The following is a 21,118-nucleotide window of genomic DNA, read 5'->3' as shown; positions in this document are numbered from 1 at the left end:
TCCACTTACTTAGCACCTTGTTTCAAGTTCTGGCCCATAACATTTCCTTGTAGGATTAAATCAATCATACTGATATATGATATGCTAAATTAGGTAACTATTGTCTCTTAGTACTTTGTAAGAATCCTTTGTTTCAAGTTCAGAGTTCTGCCCCATAACAATGTAAGATGTAGGTCTATGCTGAGTTTCTGACATTATATTCCAGTTTTCTCAGCAATTTGTGTCAAATAGTGAATTCTTAGTCCAGAAACTGTAGTTTGGGGCTTTATCAAAATACTATATTACTATAGACTGTGTTGTATTGTGTGTATCTAATTTATTCCACTATTCTTTTTCTTAACTGGTACCAAATGGTTTTGATGACTGCTGCTTTATAATAGTTTTAAGTTTGGTACTAAGTCATTATCCTTTGTACTTTTTTTTTCGTTAATTCCCTTGATATTCTTGACTTATTCAGAGGAATTGTTTCTTTTTTCTAGTTGTATAAAATAATTTTTTGGTAGTTGGATTAGTATAGCACTGAACAAGTAGATCAATTTAGGCAGAATTGTCTTTTTTATTATATTTATTTTACTTTATTCTATATTTATATTATTTTATTATATTAGTTAAGTCTACCCACAAACAATCGAAAATGTTCCAATTGTTTAGATCTATTTGTTGTGGAAAAATGTTTTGTAATTGTGTTCATATAGTTCTTGGCAGGTAGACATCCAAATATTTTATTTTGTCAAGTTAATTTAAATGGAATTTCTCTATCTTGCTGATGGGGCTTTGTCAATAGTATATAGAAATGCTGATGATTTATGTGGATTTTGTAACCTGCAACTTTGTAAAAGCTATTGTTTTCAGTAGCTTTTTGGATAATTTTCTTGAATTCTCTAAGAATATCATATCATCTGTAAATAGTGATAATTTTATTTCCTCATTGCCCATTCTAATTCCTTTAATTTTTTTTTTCTTACTGCTAAAGCCAACATTTCTAATACAATGTTAAATAATAGTGGTGATAATGGGCATCCTTGTTTCATCCCGATCTTATTAAGAATGCATCCAGCTTCTCTCTATTGTAAATAATGCTTGCTACTTAATAGATAGTGCTTATTTTAAAGAAAACTCCTTTTATCTCTATGCTTTCTAGTATTTTTTAATAGAATGGGTGGTACATTTTGTCAAAAGCCTTTTCTGCATCTATTGAGATTATCATATGATTCTTGTTGGTTTTGTTACTGACATGGTCAATTATAGTAATAGTCTCCCTTATATTGAACCAGCCTTGCATTCCTAGTATAAATCCCATATTTAAAATTTCTGCATCAATAATCATTAGGGAGGTTGTTCTGTAATTTTCTTTCTCTGTTTTGGCTCTTCCTGGTTTAGATATCAGTACCATATTTGTGTACTTCTTTTTTTCTATTTTATAGATTGACCAACAATACACTATTTTATAATTTACACTATTGTTATTACACTCATTGAAGGCATTTGTCTTATTTACTAACTAAACTCCTTTAGGGCATTATCTTCAACAAATTTTGATTACACATTAGGTTAGGGATACTAAGATATGGCATACCTTATACTTACACACAAAGATAAAAAATATTTATGACAAATTTGGCTTTAACAAATATCATTTCTTAGCGCAGGATCAATGACAAATGAAGTATGCTACAAGCACTGAAGAGTGAGTACTGAAGAAATTGGGAAACAATTCATGAAGGAGATGAAACAAACTGATTTTGAAATGGAGTCAGGACCTAACAAAGACTTGGCTCTTTTTTGGATGCAAGGTGCTTTTCCATCAATGCAGAACATATCCTAAGCCCAATCCACCCACCTTTTTTTGCCTAATAGGTAACATATTTTTCAGTAAGCCCTCCATGGAGACATACTCAATCTTCTAATCATCTTTTTGTGTTCCTTAGACAAAAAGCAAAAAAGAGGAAGCATCCCAGGTGTTTAAAAGCATGACCAAAGACAGTGAAACAGGAATGTGGACAATATGAATAGAATAGGTTGAATTGATGAAATTCCAAACAATACTTAATATGTAAAATTCTCCTGACTTTCTTACAAAAGTAAAAAACTATTGATGTAAACACTACCCAAAAAGTCAGACTAATTTTTTTTTTTTTTTATACATTGGCAAGTTTTTCTGAACTGTCTCCCCCCACTCCTCATTATAAGGGATAGTTTTCTAGAAGGAAGAATATACTGGGAAATATAGATAACCTAAAAACAAAAGATATCTATAACTTTTTAAAAATCATTCTAAATAGGTACGCGTAAGGAAGAGGTTGTAGAGGGCTTTGAATACCAGCCAAAGAATTGCATGGGCAATGGAAGCCCTTTTAAACTTTCTAAGCATAACAGGCAGAAGAAGGACATATACAAAGCAAGTGTTTTAAGGAGATCAATTTGCTAAGAATGAGTGATAAACTAGAGACAGAGACACCAATAAGATTACCATTGCAATAGTTCTGACTTGAAATAAAGTGGGCTTGGAGATAAGTGGGTATAACTTGAAAGCAGCACATAAGAACATATTATTGTTAGGTTCTTACTAAGTGGTACTTGGCAATTCTCTAGCTCAGAATTCACACCTTTAGTTCACATCTTTAAAAGGAGTTTACACCTTTAGTCTTCTGAAAGGAGTTTACACCTTTGGAATACCCACAAGCCCATTTTGTCAAAAGATAGGAGGGCTCACTTATTTGCAAAGGACCTCAGTTGCACAATCATTTTTCCCAATTGTCACACACTGGCTGATGCCCCATCTTGCTTTCCAATGACACAAAGGGAATCCACCTCAGGGTGCAAACAACAAATTATATCAGCTGGGGTTAGGGGTGTGCACAGGTGGTTCTCTATGTGCCTGACACATTCAGGGTTTCCTGCATGTTCTGGGTCCTGTGTTCCTGGAATATATGGCAATTCAGAAAGACAAGTTCAGGAGACCTGTTAGCAGTCCTTAACAAAGCACTCCACTATCCTAGGGATGCAAAATCAAAAGCAGAGGCAAAGTCTGTCCTCAAAGAGTTTGCATTCTAATAGAGACACTAAGGGAAAGGGAGAAGCTCCCAACTGGACACTAGTTTTGGGGAAAAGATGAGGATTTAATTTTGGACATGTCAAATTGTAAGTGATAACTGGATATTTGGTAGATGAAGATCCAAGAGCCCATCCATGTCTTAAACAAGAATTCTCTGAAAATAAGAATCCCTTATATGTAAAAATAAGAATATCCCTTATATGTAAAAATAGCTTATACTATCCTGTGACAGGGCCTTCCAAATCATTCCTTTCTTACCATTTGTCAAACTGTTCTATTTGTGGTGGAAAAGAGGAGAAAAGCATTTGTCTGATGCTATCACAAACCCTTTCCTTTTCATTTCTCATAGAAAAGTGTCACATAATGGTTATTAGGTTCCCTAGTTAGAATAATATCATCTGGTACTATTTCATTTTCATTGTGGATTAAACAGGTTTTTGAAGGTTAGAATAGGAACCTAGCCACAATTTATAATATTGTTCCTACGGGGAAATATGAACTCAACCAATTGACAAAGAATTTTCAAGTTGCCTGGACTTCTTTGTACATCCATCAAAATAGACACCTGCAGTTCTTAGTCCCATAAAATTAACATTTGTTTGATTAGCAAGTATTCCATACTCTGGATTAGTGTGTGTTTTGTGGTCTAATTTGGTTCCCTCAAAGCATATCTGTCCCAAACAATGCTAGAGCAATTTTAATTATAAATAGATCTCTCAATCCAATAAATATTTATTAAGACTAATATGGCATGCTCCAAAAGTGCCATTTTTTAAAAAAGCATTAAGATTTTTGGGACAGCTTATATTTGCAAGCCAATGTACTGAAAAAAGATGAGAAATGACAGGGGTCTTAGCCTCCAAGAGGTTTGTAACATATACACACAAGAATAAAGGAGAGTTCTTGACAAAATGCTCTAGAAAAATGTATATAAATCATAAGAGTGGAAACGTGGGAATCAGGGCATTTGAAGGGAGAGAATTATTTAACAGGCAAGAGATAAGGACAGAATGCTAGGCCTGGGAGTCAGACAAATTGGAGGAGAGATGGGGGAGGAATCTTGCAGGGAAGATAAGTTACTAAGATTTCCTTCAGCCTGGGCAAGGCTTGCAGAAAAGTTGGGAAGCAGCTTAGGAAGACTATCAGCTAGTTAATGAGAACTTAAGCATTTATTTGGTACCAGCCACAGAGCTCAGAACTGGACATACAAAGAAATGGCAAAAACTTGGTGCCTACCCTCGGGTCAACAAGCATTTATTAACAACAAGCTCCTACTAATCAAAGAAAAGAAAAAACTCGGTGGGAGCCTCAGGTAAACAAGCATTTATTAAGCCCCTACTAATGCAGAAGCAAAAACTCAGCGCCAGCCTCAAGTGTCAATAAGCATTCATTAAGCTCTTCATGCAAAGAAAGGCAAAAACTCGGTTCCAGCCTCAGGTAAACAAGCATTCATTAAGCTCCTCATGCAAAGGACGGCACAAACTAGATGCCTATCTTCAAGTCAACAAGTATTAAGCTCCTACTAATGCAAAGAAAGGCAAAAATTGGGTGCCAGTCTCAGGTAAACAAGCATTTATTAAGAAGCTCCTACTAATGCAAAGAAAGGCAAAAACTAGGTGCCTATTTCAGGTGAACAAGCGTTTCCCAAGCTCCATCGGCTCGGCAGGCCCGGGCTATATTCCGGTACCCAAAGGCTCTAAGCCGCTAAAGTTGCCCACAGATCCTATGTCTAACGGGAAGAAGGCCACGACCACGCACAGCGCGCCCTGGAGCCCATCTTAGAGGGAAGGCGCTCCAAGAGGGGAGAAAGGAGAACGGCTTCTGGAAAAAGCTGAGATCTGGTACCATTCCAAAAAGCTCATAACATTTAAAAAAAAAATCTGCTCAAATAAGATATATTTGATGTAAATGGGAGCTCAAAAAGGGGAGATACAAAAGAGGAAGGGGTGGGACGCGCCCCTAGCAGGTGGGATTTGGGCCGAAGGAAATCAGGTTATGAAAAGAGAAATAATAATCACAATAATAATTAGCATTAATTAATCTAGTGCTTTACAAACATCTTCTCCCAATAATCAAACTACGAGTTAAAAGCGATCAAGTGATCAGCTAGGACATCCTTCCCGCCTTCCTCCCCCAAAGAAAGGAGCCGCTTTCTCCTCCCCCCATTTTGGAGCCCAGTCCAAGCTGCCACTTGGTACTAGCGGGGCCTGAGGCCTCCATGCATCCTGGGTGGGAGGGGTCGTCTCATGCTCTCGCCGACCCTGCGGCGCAAGCCCAGGAACGTGCGGAGCGGGGCGAGCTAAGAGAGCGAGGCAGCCCGGGAGCTGGTGGCGGGCCCTGCAAGCGGCCGTTAGAACCGATACTTACCGTGCCCAGCCGTGCCCAGGAGGGTCTGGCGCAGGACCGAATGGAACAGCATCTGGGGCGGCGGGAAACGGGCAGCGAACAGAGCAGACCTGCAAGCAGTCCAAGCCGTAGAACCCCCGCGCCCGCTCCCCACTCCCCAGCCCATTTATGCCGGCTAACTCCCGCCACCGCCGGGCAGGGCCAACAAACTCCGCGCCAAACTGACGCAGAGCCTGCTGATTGGCTCTCGCTGTTCCATCGCCGAAATGCAAGCCACGCCTGCCTCGAGATCTCCGCCTCCTTCTTATCCCCCCCTCCTTCCCTGATGGAGAAAGCCTCAGGGCGATTGGCTATTGGCTGCGCTTGCGCCTGCGCGGAGGGGGACGAAGAAGACCAGAACGGCGGAGTATTTAGAACGCATGCGTGTTGTTAGCTGGCGGAGAGCCGGGGCCAGGGGGAAGAAAACACGCGAGAACAAATTGGAGGGAGATGGTTGCGTTGCAGCGGAGGTTTCAGTCCTAAATAGGTTGGTCTGATCACTGTAAAGAGCGCTATGGCGTCAAATTCGACCAAGTCTTTCTTGGCAGACGCCGGCTACGGCGAACAGGAACTGGATGCGAACTCAGCCCTCATGGAACTGGATAAAGGTATCACGGGAGCTGACCGCGTCAAAAATGGGGTGGCGAGGGGGGGAGGGGGGAAAGAAATGGCGCCACCCGCTGGTCGAGGCCTCGAGACCGCCCCGATGGCGCATGCGCAGCAGACCTGGAGGTGGGGTAGTCTTGCCTGGGAGGCAGGAGCGGTACAATTCACGCTTCCTGCGGTTTGCGATTAGACATGAACTTCTTCCAAAAAACAGGCTCCAGCTCGGGGCTTGAGGTTTGGGAGAAGAAACGCCGGGCCCGAGAAAACCCGCGTAGTCACCGGGGTCTGAAGTCCTAGACATAGCGCCAGCCACTCACCTGTTAGCTTTCATTCTCCCAGAGCCGAACTAGTTGATAAAAATCGTACGATTATTTGTGTGGGCACCTTTTATAAGCCGAGTCCACTCAAGCGCCCACTCGCATTTCGTGTGTAACTGTAGCGTCCGACCCAGTGCCCCCATTTGGGGCTTTGTTGTGTGCCATTTCCTCCTCATTTTCAGAGGCGCAAGTGGAGGCAAACGGGGCCAAAGGACTTGCCCAGGGTCCCAAAGCTAGTAGATGTCCGAGGCTGGATTTGAACTCGGGTCTGTGCGTTCCAGGCCCGGCGCGCTCTCCACTGCACCACCTCGATTCCTCCAGCATTTAATGACCAGCTCAGATTTACGTACTTAACGGGCTTGGATTTGCGGGATTTGTATCTTGAATACGGGAGGTTTTGTTCTTGCTTTTAACTCACTGTGAGAGCAAAGTAGCATACGTGTTTTTTATTTCCAAAATCGAGAGTGTCTCAGCTGTTTTTGTTTCCCTGCTCTAGAAGCTTCAGTGGCTTTTAAGAATTTAAGTCGTTGAGGAGATCTGAGTAGGCATTCTTCAGATTAAGAAATCAAAGCCATGTTTGATTTCATAGTCATGAAAAAATGCTCAAAGTCACTCTTGATTGGAGAAATGCACATTGAAACAAGTCTGAGGTACCATCTCACACCTCTTAAGTGACAGTGTTGGAGGGGCTGTGGGAAAACCCTCGGGTATTGTTGGTGGAGTTGTGAACTGATGCAGCCACTCAGCCTGGAACTGTGCCCAGAGAGCTCTCAGCTTCACCCAAGTCTGTATTTCTGGAAGCTTCCATGGCTCCCTCTGACCTCTAAAAATTCTACTTAATATTTAAAGCCCTCCATACTCTGGCTCCAGCCAGCGCCGTCAGTGGTTAGCTAGGCACTGTAAAAGTCTGGGCTCACGCACCTTAAAGGAGCATGGGGTAAACAATTGTGGGGTTTGCAGAATATTGAAAAAATCATCTCTGAGGAAAGGCTTTCTGCAGAAGAGAAGCCCCGCAGAGTTGAGGAGGGAGAGAGTCCCAGGAATAAGAAAGCACCATTGGTGCAGTCTGGTGAGGGAGTATCCCTGTAACGACAGACAGAGTTGCAGAGTTAGGAGGCAGTGATAAAGGTGTAAGAAATTGTGGAAAGGTTTTTAAGAGCCCAGCAAAGAATTTTATATTTGATCCTGGAGAGAGCCACTGTTGTTGCTTGACTAGGGGAGGATGTGGTCCAGCCCTTGAGAAAGGAGATTTGCCAGCTGGCTGAAGGATGGACCAGAGGAGGAGAGAGTGGAGGCAGGGAGACCAGTGATAAAGCACCTGCTCTAGGGTGGTGGCAGTGTCAGAGGAGAGAGAAACAGTATCTAGGTAGAAAAGATATGGGGATGCAATATGGCTGGATACATAGATTTGAGCATTGTTGACAGAGAGATAACAAAGGAATCCATAGGAGCTGAAGAAATCACTAATTGAATTACTTTGGGGGACATAAGTTCTATCTAAACTAAAAATCTAGGGCACCCTCACAATTAGTGGGTAAGAGTTGGATGGAAGTCCATCAAAGAAGACTAATAAGGAACAAATTGTGGGTAAAAAGACCCAGGTTTGAATTCTGCTAAAAATCTTTTCTAGCAAAATGGGATGTTAGAAAAGTCAACCTCTCTCAGTCTGTTTCCTCATTTGTAAAAAATCTGTCACACAGTTGTAAGGCTCAGATGAGGTAATATGCTTAAAGCACTGATTATTACTAAAGGATATCAAGCATTGAGAGACTCAGCTTACATCCCTAATGTGCCTGAGTTCTGCATCTATCAAACATTCGTTAAATGCCAGATACTAACACTGAGAATATGAGAGAGAGAAAACAAAGCTGTTACTACCCTCATTCTTTTGAAAACTATTTATAAACAAATAATTAAGTTGGAAGTAATTGAGTGGACTGGGAATGGGGAAAGCCTGTAACAAATAGCTTCAGGATCCCCAATTGATAAGTGATCAAAGGATATGAACAGACAGTTTTCAGATGAAGAAATTAAGTCCATCTATAGTCATACAAAAAATGCTCTAAATCACTGTGGATTCTCTAATACAAATTAAAACAACTCAGAGGCACTATCTCATGCTTCTCATATTGGCTAAAATAACAGGAAAAGAAGATAAATGTTGGAGGGAATATGGGAAAACTGGGACACTAATACATTTTTGGTGGAACTGTGAATGGATCCAGTCATTCTGGAGAGCGATGTGAAACTATACCCAATGAGCTGTCAAACTGTGCCATAACCCTTTGATCTAGCAGCGCCAGTACTGAGTCTGTATCCCAAAAAGATCATTAAAAAAAAGGAAAAGGATCCACATGTGTGAAAATATTTATGTCGGTTTTTTTTATGGGGGCAGAGAATTGAAAAATGAGTAGAATGCCCATCAGTTGGGGGATGGCTGAATAAAGTGAAGTAAGTGAAAGTAATGGAATATTATTGTTCTATAAAAAATGATAAACAAACTGATTTTAGAAAGCCCTGGAAAGATTTACAGGAATTGATGCTAAGCAAAATAAGCAGAACCAGGAATACATTATACACAATAACAGCAAGAATGTGTGATGATCAACTATGATAGACTTAGTTCTTTTCAGCAGTTCAGTGATCTAGGGCAATCCCAATAAACTTTGGATGGAAAATGCCATCTGCATCCAGAGAAAGAACTATTGAGACTGAATATAAATCAGCACATGCTATGTTCACTTTTTTCTTTCTTCTGATTTTTTTTTCTCATGGTTTGTCCCTTTTGATCTGATTTTTCTTTTCCAACATGATCATAAGGAGATAACGGGGAAAGTAAATGTACATATATAATCCCTCCAAAAAAAGTTGTTTTACATGTAAAGAGGGAAAATAAAAAGAAAAAGATTTAGGTCTTTCTGAGATATCAAAAGTGGATCTCTACTTTGTATGATAAGTCATTCTGCTTAAGGCTGATTGTTTCAGCTAGATATGGGTTCATGAAAGACAGCTACTTTAGATCAAAAATGAATTTTTAAAAGTACACAATAATACATACTTTACTATGGCTAAAGAAAACAAAAAAGAGCTCTTACAAAATTGGTAAAGTCTATGAATGGTACTTTCAAAAGGTGATAAGATCTTTAAAAAAAATCATTAAAATACAATTATTCAAAAACTTACCAAAAAGAAAAATGCCATATAGCTGCAGGAACATTTCTTCTCCATATTCTTAGGTATTTTCAGCTCTGGTAAGACTTTTTATTTATGATCACCAGTAATACTTAGCTAAGGCCAGTTGTAAAGGGGAAATAAAAATAACCTTAAGGTACAGGTGGAGCTTCTCATCATCTTTCCAGCCTTTGCTTCCTTTGTCTTTTGCCTTCCTTTCTGGTTCATTGTCACTCCACCTTGATTTGGTAATTAGAAGAAGGGATAGACAGAAACCCAGTTGGCTGCTACTGTATAACACTCATTATGCCATCCCCCTTTCTACCCCCATTTTGGCTAGTTTTGACCATATAGCACCATTAAGGGAGATCTCTCTTTACTCCCACTTGATTCTTTTATCTTTTTCAGAACCTGGTCTCAGTTTTCACCACTTACCACTTCTAAATCATCCATTTTAGGATCATAGACTGGAAACTGGAAACAGCTCCAGAGATCATATTACCACTCCCTTTTTCAGATATGGGACTTTCTAGAAAGGTGGTCATTCAAGGTCATTTAAGTATTATGTACCAGTGTGGACCACCCTCCCCTCTCCCCATTTGCCCTTTTCACATATCAATCATAGCTCTAACTTTTGTCTAGGAATGAAGTGGGAGAGAGAGAGAACTTAAGTATATTCCTTAAACACTATTTATTAGGATGCTTTGTGAAAGACTCTCAGATTCATTGTGGGGCAAATAATAAATGTGGACCTAATAAATGTTAGGAACTTTACTAACATTTAAAATGCTATTTTGGGAGGGAATGAGTTTTAAGCATACAAGTTACTAAGACTAAGTAGAATGTAAATTGGATGGTAATAGCTGTGTACCCTACATTATCTTTAAGAAGAGGCAACTGATAAAATTTCTAAATAGTTCTTTTATTGCAGAACAAATTGTTTCCTTTCTCTCAATCTTAATTTCCTCATCTATAAAATGAGCACAATTATCCTTCCACAATATTTCACAACTCATGGGATCCTTATGAGGACAGAACTTTGTAAACTTTAAACAGTTATATAAATGTGATACTTGGTACATGGGTAACAGCACATGTAATTGTCCTGATCAGGATTTCTAGGTCACATAATTATTGGTTAAAAATCACAAGAGATTATTCTTGTAATATTGAGTAGTATTAAGAGGAAACATCTGAATAAGTCATTGTTGAAAATAGCCATAGAAAACAATTCTTAAAAAAATTTTACTTTAGTGTCTTCCTCTTGTAAATAATATTATCTAGGATGTCTCCAAATAATTCTCATTCACAGATTTTTTCAAGAAGATATTAGAATATTTTTTCATTTAAATATTCATGGTGATTTAAGCCCTCTGCTTTACAGTACAGGTTATTAATATATTGTTATAGCTATTAGTATCTTAATGTGCATTTAATAATACTCAAATGCTTTTGGGGTTTGTATTTGAAAAGTACTTTTAATATTGCAAAGTATATACATTCCTATTGTTACTTTTAATAGGGCTAAGATCTGGCAAACTTGGAGAGCAGTGTGAAGCAGTTGTACGTTTTCCTAGACTCTTTCAGAAGTATCCATTCCCTATTCTCATCAACTCTGCATTTCTAAAGCTGGCTGATGTATTCAGAGTGGGGTAAGTCTAATATGTCCTTTCTAAAGATCATTGTTCTAAAGTTATTTGTTTTAGTTTGGAAGTAGACTTTTCTCCTCTATCTTGAATTCTCTTGCTAGAGTTTCTGTTATTTGATTTACTTTTTGTTTTTCTTTTTTTTCTGACTTACTCTCAGGTTCTATTATCATCTTCTTGCAGGTGACTACCAGATCTACATATTATCTTCAAAGTTCTGCCATTGATCATTGAAAGGCAGGATGGTATAAAGGCCAAGAAGGTCTGGTTCAGTTTTGCCTCATTCACTAGATGTGTGAATTATTTCCTAGATTAATTTTCATTTCCAGGAAAATGGGGATAGTCATAACTGTGGTACTTATATCCCTCTAGATTGTTTTTGATGGTGAAATGAGGTGTGCGTGTGTATAATATTTTGAAAACCTGCAATTTGTAAATGTCAGTTATTATGATATTCCATCCCACCCCCACCCTCACCCTCCATCAGACTTTGTACAAGCTATCCTCTATGCTGAAATGTTCTCCATCTTGACTCTTGAAACCTCTAGTTTCCATCAAAACTCTGCTTGGGTCATTTCCTACATAGAATTTTTTTTTCCAATTTTTTTTTTTTTTTTTTGGTTCCTCTAACTTCAATGCCTTTTTTTTTTTTTTTTTTTTTACCTATACTGTTTTGTATTTTCTTAGCCGTGTGCATATTGTTCTTCCAGAAGTATACAAAATTTTTAAGTCAAGAATGATTTACTTTTGGTTTTGATCCTAAGTAACTAAAAATAATAAATGCTGAATGAATGCTTCCTACATTGAATTAAACCAGTCTTCCACTCCATCTCTTCATAATAGATATTTTTAATTTATTCACTTAATGTCAAAATAATAAAAAAAAATACATAGTTGTTAACCATCTCATTGTGTCCTATCAGAATTTTCCTTCCAAGTATGATATAAAACATGAGAGGTAGCACAAACTTAAATCAAATAATCATAATCAAAGTCTGATCCATCTATTAAAAAACAATAAAAGCAAAAACATAAACCAACTCTAAACAGTTAACAAAAAGTTACTTCTCAGATTAAAAAAAAAAAAAAAGACCAAAATAGTTATTCACAGAACTTGAAAGGAATTCAATCCAGCCCATAGCCAAACCTGAGAAATAGTCATCTAATGTTTGTTTTAAGTTATCCAATGAGGAGGGATCCTCTGCTTCCTCATATTAGGATTATGAAGTTGTTGGTTTTTTTTTTTAATTTTCCAAGTGTAAGACATAAAATTTACTGTTATTAAAATTCATTCATAGATTTTGTCCAATGCTCTTGCCTATCAGATCTTTTGGGATCTCAGCTCTGTCATCCAGTTTGTTTCTCCTAGTTCTGTGTGAGCTGCAGATGAATATGCCATCTATTTCTTTATCCAAGTCATTGAGAAAAATGCTTTAAAAAAAAAATAGCATAAAACACAGATTCTTGGAGCATTTCAGCTTTAGCCATATTAGCTTATGTTCATACAAAACAGAATCTCTTCCTTGTAAACTTTTTCCCTTCTCTCAGTTTTCTAGACCATTTTGTTTGATCTAATCCTTGCTCCCCTTACTCCCTTCTTTATAATCCCCCTTTTCTATATGCTTTTTTTGCTTGCCTCTATAGAATGTATCAGGTTCCTTGAGTGCAGTTTTTGTCTTTGTGTTACTAACAAGAGTTCCTTATATGTAGTAGTAGTTGCTTAATGTTTATTGACATTTTAAAATTGCACTCCACTAAATTTAATCTAGAATTAAAATAGCTTGACTAAAATCACATTAGTGACTAGTATCAGAATTGAAATCAGAATCCAAGTTTCCTACTTATTAACTGAAAACTTTTTATTACTATTTCACATTTCTGCTTTTATACCCCACAATCGGTGTAAATGTTCCATGCTTATTGGTTATAGAAGAGCTTTTAATGTATTATAAAAATCAACATATATATAAACTCTATTCAATGACTTTATAAATTTTAGCCTTCTGAAAAGCTAATATGCTGCCTTTAGTAAACATGCCTTCTCTTCTTCCTTTCCTATCATACTTTACTTTGAAGAAAAAAATTTGTTTCACAGAAACAGGAGGTGTGAGAATGATTGGACAGTCATCTTTTTGATTGTTTATCTGTATCTGTGTGTATATACATATAGGTTAATAAATCCATACCTATATGTGGTGGGGCATGTTACATGTAGAGCGAATGTTAGATATTGAAAGTAAATTTGGAGGAAGACTATAACTCATTCCATCTTGTTCTGTCTCAGCCATTTTTTCTGATTTTAATTTTGCATATTAATCCTTGATGAACTGAAACAAACAACTGCAGCAATTGTATCTTTCAGTGTCTTCTCTCTTGTTCTTATCAGAACAAAACAACTTCATAGCTGAAGGTGGAGGATTCTGGAGTCCTTGAAATGTCCTCCTCCCTTGTCTGGCCTGATGAAACAGTTCTTTGATATAGTGAAATGAGCTATACCAAGAAAATAAACACTTATCTATTTACTGCAACAAATGATATATATTTTCCTTTAGCAAGTGTTCTTGTTTCTTTGTAATGGCCATTCATGCCTTTGTTGGTTTTCCATGTTTCTTACCATGTATAAATATTGCTTGGTGAATTGTGAATAGTGCATTCCCCATTCACTGCTGGTTGAGAGTGACACACTCGGTGTAATAAAACTTTTTTCCTGATTTAGTCTGGCTTATTGGCCTTAGCTAGTCGAATTGATGAGAAAAATAATTCTATAAAGGAAATAAGTGGGTCACTGTTATTACTTCCTACTCATTTTCCTTAGATGATGAGTCCAAACAGTAAGTTAAAAATAGAGAATGAGTTATTACAGATTGATCCTTGTCATTACTATTTTAAGCAGATAGAATTTTTTTCTTTTTTTTTTTCCTTTTTAGAAACAATTTCCTAAGGCTATGTGTGCTTAAAGTTACTCAACAAAGTGAAAAGCATTTGGAGAAAATTTTGAATGTGGATGAGTTTGTGAAGAGGATTTTCTCTGTTATTCATAGCAATGACCCTGTGGCAAGAGCTATTACACTCAGGTATGATAGTTTCACTTGGCATCTAATATGATTCACAAAATTAAATTCTTTAGGGAACTAGATTATTTGTTTGTAGGTTTTAGGGATTTCTGTTTGTGACATTAAAGCTCAAATAATGAAGAAGATTAACTAATAATCTGTCACACCTACTTGGGATTTATATCCTATAATATAATTTTTATCTAAATAGTAGCATAAGATGGATATGTGATCAATATACACACACACACACACACACACACACACATATATATATATATATATATATATATATTTTTTTTTTTTTTTTTAAATTCTGGTTAAAGTTTACTTTCTTTTACATTCAGTAGGTAATGACTTTTGAAGTCAGATAACAATTAAGTCTGCATTTTAAAAATTATTTATGCCAAAAGGTAACAGCCAACTTCTGGGAAAAAATTATTATTTTAATTTTTTTATTCTAACCTTAACAAGCAACAAGATAAAAGAGTATTTCCATATACATAGTAGACAAGAAAAAGAGGGTTGAGCACAAAACAGTAGCTATTTTGTACAGCTTTTCTTTTTAACTATATAAAATAAACTTGACATATATCTTCTTTACATTTTCAAATTTTCTGATAGATATTCTGAAGATATAAAGAATATTCTTATATAATGGTAGTGTGGTAGAAAGTGAGGTTTATTTTTTTAAAATAGCAGATCATATAAGCAATTTTTTCAAAATGGTTTGGAGAAACTGTCTTTTATGGTCTTTGTTCTCTGACTTAGAGGATAAGACCTTCCCTTCCTCCACATCTATACACATCCAGGAAGCTTGGGGAAAAGAAGAAGATTATTATATATATCCCACTCCCTTCTTTTCCTTTTTTTAAATACTCTCTGCTGATTTCATCAACTCTCATAGATATAACTCCCACATCTACTTATCCAATCCTTATCCTCTTCCTGAGCTATATTCTTGAATCACCAAATACTTGGTGAGTTTCTCTCTATGTTCCATAGACTCAGCATGTACAAATTGAATTCATTCTTTTCCCCCCTAAACCCATTTCTCTTCCTGACTTCTCTTTTTCAGCCAAGGATACCACCACTGTGTATTTTTATACACCATAAGCCCTTAATGTTTATTATAAAGAGTTTTTTCACTCATTCATATAGAAGCTAAAAATCATCAACTTTTTTTTTCTCTTTCCTTTCTATATCCAATTAGTTGCTAATCTTTGTGGATTCAACATCCATAACATTTTGTACATCTATTCCCTTTTCTCTATTCTTATCATAGCTACTTTGATTCATGGCTTTCATCATCTTTTACCTGTTTTTTTTTTTTTGTTTGTTTGTTTGTTTTGGTTTTTTTAGTACCCTTCTAATTGGTCTTGTGGTATCACAAACTCTTCCTCTTTCTAACCCATCCTTTATACAGATGCCATATTGATTACCCTAAAGCAAAGTTTTGCTAATGAAGTTAAATCAGCAAGCTTTGTTTCATGTTTATTATATGCCAGGCACTATACTAAGTGCTGGGGAATACATATACAAATAGAAGGAAAAATAGACCTATATCTCATCTTACAATAAAAGGTAGTCAGTGACAGGAGTGATTTCCAGAGTTGGAGTGCCTGATATGGCAAAGTAGACAGTGTTAGTAGACGATGTGGACATTGGAACAAAGTACTTCAGTGTAAGTAATAGTCCAGAGATGGAATGAACTTCATATGATCTTCCAGGATAAAGAGAAAAAGTCAGGGAAAAGTCAAGAGGGCAGCCTGAAAAATAATGAAATTGCAATAATAAAAAGTTTCAGTGTCTCCCTGCTACAGACATTCTTAACCTGCGATCTGTTATATAGATAGGCAAAAAATTACATCTTTATTTTCAGTATTTAAAAAAGTATTTAATACAACTTACTCCTGAGGTCTTCTTCCTACTATGTATCAGACAAAGTACAACTTCACAGCATGTTGTAGAAATATTTAAATTTCACAGCATCATTTTCATAACCAAAAATTCTATATATTTTTCTAGCTTTGGTCTATGAGGAAACTCATTCTACTTTTTAAAAAATTTTAGTAGTATTTTGTTATTCCAATTAAAAAGATAGTTTTTTCGGCATTCATTTTTGTAAGATTTTTGAATTCCAAATTTTTTCTCCCTCCTTACTTCCTCCTCACTCTTCAAGACAATAAGCAATCTGATGTAATACAATGTACTACATGTACAGTTATTTTAAACATATTTCCATATTAGAACAAAAGAGAAAAACCACAAGAAAAAAAAAAGCCAGCCAGAAAAAAAGGTGAAAATAGTGTGCTTTGATTCAGACTCCATAGTTCTCTCTCTTCATGTGGATGGCATTTTCTATCCAAAGTCCATTGGAATTGTCTTGGATCATGTCATTGCTGAGAAAAGTTATGTCTATCATGTTGATCACCACATAATCTTACTGTGTACAATGTTCTCCTGGTTCTGCTCACTTCATTTAGCATCAGTTCGTGTAAGTCTTTCCAGGCTTTTCTGAAATCGGCCTACTCATCTTTTATAGAGTAGTAATGTTCCATTATATTCACATAACATAAGTTATTCAGCCATTTCTCAATTGATGAGCATTCTACTCAGTTTCCAATTCCTTGCCATGACAAAAAGGGCTGCTGCAAACATTTTTGCACATGTGAGTCCTTTCCCATCTTTTATGATCTCTGGGATACAGATTCAGTGATACTTACCTTATTGTAATTTTTATTAATGCAGCTTAACTTGGCCTTCCCCTCTCCCCTGAATTTACTTTGTCTTCTTTTTCTGGGTGTTGCTGTAGGATGTTGGGAAGTTTGGCATCCATCATTCCTGAGAGAAAGAATGCTCATCATAGTATTCGGCAGAGCCTTGATTCACATGATAATGTGGAAGTTGAAGCTGCTGTGTTTGCTGCTGCTAATTTCTCTGCACAATCCAAGTAAGAGCATACTTTTAACTTCTAGATTTCCAAGTATATAACATTTCAAGGAGTGACTATTTAATGTTTGTCCAGCATCTAGTAAATGATCAGTGCATTGTTTTGCTCTTGGGACTATAAAAGAACAATAAAATGTGATCTTACTAGAATATATACTCTAGTTAGTGAGGAAAGATCAACATGCACAATGAATTAAAGGAAAAATTCAGTACCCAACTGTTGTGAATATAAGTAGTAGACAAAGAGGGCTAGAAAGATGTCATGAAAAAAATCAGAGCTTCTTCCATTAAGGAAATAACCTTTCTTCAGTGAACATTAACCCTTTGTTCCTTTCATTTTATTTTATTTAAAATACATTTTATTCATGTTTTGTATTTTGTACATACTTCCTGGGAATATCACTTCCCCCTACCAAAAAAAAAAAATTGAGCTTTTTTTTATAACAAACAACGTATTTCTTCCTTTTAAAGAGAAATATTAATTCCAGTATTGATTGCTTTCAAGAACTGTACCTTTCTGAAGCAACTTTCTAAAACATATTAAGTAGTGTCACAATTTTTTGTTATTTTTATTAAGCAGATTTTTAACATTTGTCACCTGTTTAATCTGTTCTTAGTAAGCTGTCAAAGTTTCAGGAATACTTGACTGGCCAATATTCACAAGCCTTTTATTAGGAGTAAGGAATAATGAAATTGTGTGAGAAAAAAAATTTTTATTTACCACTTAAAACTAAAAATCTGTACTAAAGTAAATATAAAGCCTAATTATGTTAAGAAACTGATCGTTTATATTTATACCATTTTTTTTCCATTTTACTGAGGAAGCCTCAAATACTGAAAGCATTAATCATTTATAAAGTGTTTTGAATGTATTATTTCTTTTATTCTTTATAATAATCCTTTGAAGTAGTTGCTGTTTTGCTATTTTTATAGATGATGATAGTTTAGTATGCATATAAGGTGGGACTGAGTCCTTTCCCTTAAATTTTTGGATTTGTCATAGTCTAATTTGTGTTTTAGCTATTTATTATATATCTTATTATCCCTATTAGACTAAGCTTTTTGGTTAGGGACTTTTTTTTTTTTTTTATCCCTAGTACCTAGCACTCTTACTTAGACAATAATACTTGATAAATGTTTTTTGAATTAAATTACATGGCGAGAGTGTAAATTCTATTATAAGAATGAAGGTCATTTTGTTAAAGAACTAGTACTAAAAGATAGTGTGGAGTAGTGTGGAAAGAGCACTGAATTTAAAATTAAATATCTTTTGTTGGAAGCCTCTTCCAACTGCTTGTTTTAGATGACCCAGGACTAAACACTTAGTCTCTCCCAAGCTTTTGTTTTCTCCTTCATTAAAGGAGACACTTGGACTAGATAATTTGTTAACTCCTTTCAAGTTCTGTGGTGCTAGTCCACATATTATAGGCTTGAAAACTCTTGCTTACTAATATTAGATTTATTAAGGTTAGCTTTGGGGGATAGGGGGATAGGTGGGCGTTCTATTTTAGAAATCACCAGGTCTTTTGGATGATCTTTGAAGTCATTTTTTTTTCAGCTCTTTAAAAGTTTCAATGAATTTAACTAAAGATATCTTTAAACATCTATTTCTCTTTCCATAGGGATTTTGCTGCAGGAATCTGTAACAAAATAAGTGAAATGATTCAAGGTATGTAAGTTCCACTTAGTAAAAAACAATTGAGTTTTTCTTTATATTCACTTTATGCACTATTGAATTAATTAAGATGGTTTAATTGTATCATAGTTGTGTCATATATATGCATGCACTTGGCTAAAGAAAGAGAGAAAAAATGATTCAAATAGCACTGACAGTTCTTTGCACCCATTCACTCTGTGTGCACATGCTTCAGAGCAAGTATAAGATAGGAGATAATAATAGCAATTATATAGCACTTTATATAGGTTTTAAATTATTTGAAATGTAAATCTTCTGTTTCCTCAGGAGGTACCTTTTATAGGATAACCGTCTCATCCCATTGAGCATAATTATACAATAATCTCTTGAACATACCTACTGACTTTCTATTTATGATGATAGAACCAATGAGAAGGGACAACTTATTTGGTCTACCTAGCTTGCTTGGTAAGCTAGAAAGCCTCCATTGTATTTTCTTTTGTCTTCTTTATAACCTCATTTGTTTTATGGTTAATAAGAAAAATTAAAAATGTTAGTATTAAAAAAAAATTCTTATGGAAATAAAAAATCACAATTGTGATGGTAAGGGTCACCCTCTACTATAATCACATTTATGTTCCAAGCCCTTTCAAGATATTTTTTTCTCATCATAAGTTTTTATACTAGCTAAATCTTATTTGTTTTTTCCTGTTTGAGTCAAAGTCCTTACTCTTGCCTATTTTTAATTAGTAGCTTCACTGGGTATAGTGAGAATATGGAAAATAAAATTTATGTTCAGTTACTTCCATAGTCACCCATCTCAGATCCATTTGTTTTTTTGATATAGGCTATTTTTTTTTTTTTAAAGACTCTGGAATCTCTCCATTTACAAATGTTAAAGACACTATACCATCTGTTATGGGTAATTAAAGGAATTTTCGAGGATAATTTTAACGATTGGTAATTTTACATTGATTTTAGAACCTTATTCTAATATAAGCTATAACCCCATAGTATATGCTTTTAAATTGTCATTGAAAATAAAAATACATGCTTGCTTTGTGTCAACAATGAAAAAACCCACCTTTTTTTCATATCTGGGAGGTGAACCATGGCCATAATTTTCTAGACCTTGAATCGTGTATATATTCAGTACAAGTAGAGCTTATCTTCCTTTAGACTCATGGTAACTTTGTATTTGGTTCAAGAAAATATTTTAAGGCCATTGGGAATGTCTTGTTCTTTGACCATGAACAATGTTGCTTAGAAGCAAGAGTTTAGAAGATAAGGAAGCAGATAGGATGATTTTATTATTATTTCATTAAAGAGAATATGTACGTATACACACAAAGACATGCATACATACGCATTTATGGCTTTGTACATAGTTTTTTTAAAAATTCTTTGTTATATTAATGTCAGTTTTTTGCATATAGTTACCAGTGGTATTTAAATTGTTGATTCCAAAGGTCTTTTTCAGTTCTCATCCTTATCCTTTCCAAAGCATTTGAAACTGTGGATCATGCTTTCCTGATAGATACTCTTTCCTTTTTGAGTTTATTTTTGTAGTATGCTTTCTTCTAATTTTCTTCCTGCTTATCTTTGTTTACTACTAGAAGCAGCTAGTTGGTACTGTGCATGGATTACTGGGCTTAGAATCAGGAAGATCATAATTCAAATTCTTCCTCAATTTAATAGCTGTATGACCCTGGGCAAGTAAATAACTTAGATCTGATTCATTTTCCTCATTCATAAAGTTAGGGGTAACAATAGTACCTATCCTTCCCTGGAGTTGTCTTGAGAATAAATGAGATTATGTTTTATATAAACACAAACAGTTATCACTTTGAAGCACTGACCTGGTTTTCTTCTCTTTAACTCTTCATCTGGATGAACTCTGTGGCTGGAATGCAGTCCTCTTTACTTCTAGCTCTTCAGAATCCCCAGCTTCTTTCACCTCTTAGCTTATATGACATACCTACATGAAGCACTTCCTGATCCTTCCCCTTTTACCCCCAGAAGTTACCGCCTGCCTGCCTGCCTATCTATCTTATCTATGCATTTGTTTATACATACCTAAACATAAAAATGTATAATATGGGCTATATTATATGCACACCATATTCACTTACATGTGTGCATATTATTTCCTGAAATTCAGTGTAAGAAGCTCACATAGAAAAAAACTATTTTGGTTTTGTCCTTGTGTCCCCAGTGCTTAACACTGTACTGTTTGGTACATAGTATACTCTTTTGAAATGCTTGTTGGCTATGTGATTAATAGAAGTATATTTGAA

The 21,118-nt window shown here is 35.8% G+C and overlaps 2 protein-coding genes across 5 annotated transcripts in view; one reads left to right on the top strand and one right to left on the bottom strand.

Annotated features, from left to right (window-relative positions):
• DTL (denticleless E3 ubiquitin protein ligase homolog) overlaps positions 1-5,664 on the bottom strand; it is a 40,894-nt gene extending 35,230 nt beyond the window's left edge. For all 4 annotated transcript variants that reach the window (XM_074309101.1, XM_074309103.1, XM_074309102.1 and 1 more), the window contains exon 1: positions 5,423-5,664. In XM_074309101.1, the coding sequence (XP_074165202.1) occupies positions 5,423-5,567 (145 nt within the window). In that variant the 5' untranslated portion in view covers positions 5,568-5,664. The remainder of the gene's footprint in view (positions 1-5,422) is intronic.
• A 132-nt stretch (positions 5,665-5,796) lies between these two features.
• INTS7 (integrator complex subunit 7) overlaps positions 5,797-21,118 on the top strand; it is a 65,234-nt gene continuing 49,912 nt past the window's right edge. The window contains exons 1-5 of the mRNA XM_074309100.1: positions 5,797-6,048; positions 11,057-11,186; positions 14,108-14,254; positions 17,049-17,186; positions 18,808-18,854. Of these exons, the coding sequence (XP_074165201.1) occupies positions 5,955-6,048; positions 11,057-11,186; positions 14,108-14,254; positions 17,049-17,186; positions 18,808-18,854 (556 nt within the window). The 5' untranslated portion in view covers positions 5,797-5,954. The remainder of the gene's footprint in view (positions 6,049-11,056; positions 11,187-14,107; positions 14,255-17,048; positions 17,187-18,807; positions 18,855-21,118) is intronic.

This window comes from Sminthopsis crassicaudata, chromosome 4 (assembly GCF_048593235.1).
Source record: "Sminthopsis crassicaudata isolate SCR6 chromosome 4, ASM4859323v1, whole genome shotgun sequence".
NCBI lineage: Eukaryota > Metazoa > Chordata > Mammalia > Dasyuromorphia > Dasyuridae > Sminthopsis > Sminthopsis crassicaudata.
The sequence above is the reverse complement of the archived record's forward strand: the minus strand, read 5'-3'. Positions and strand labels throughout refer to the sequence as shown.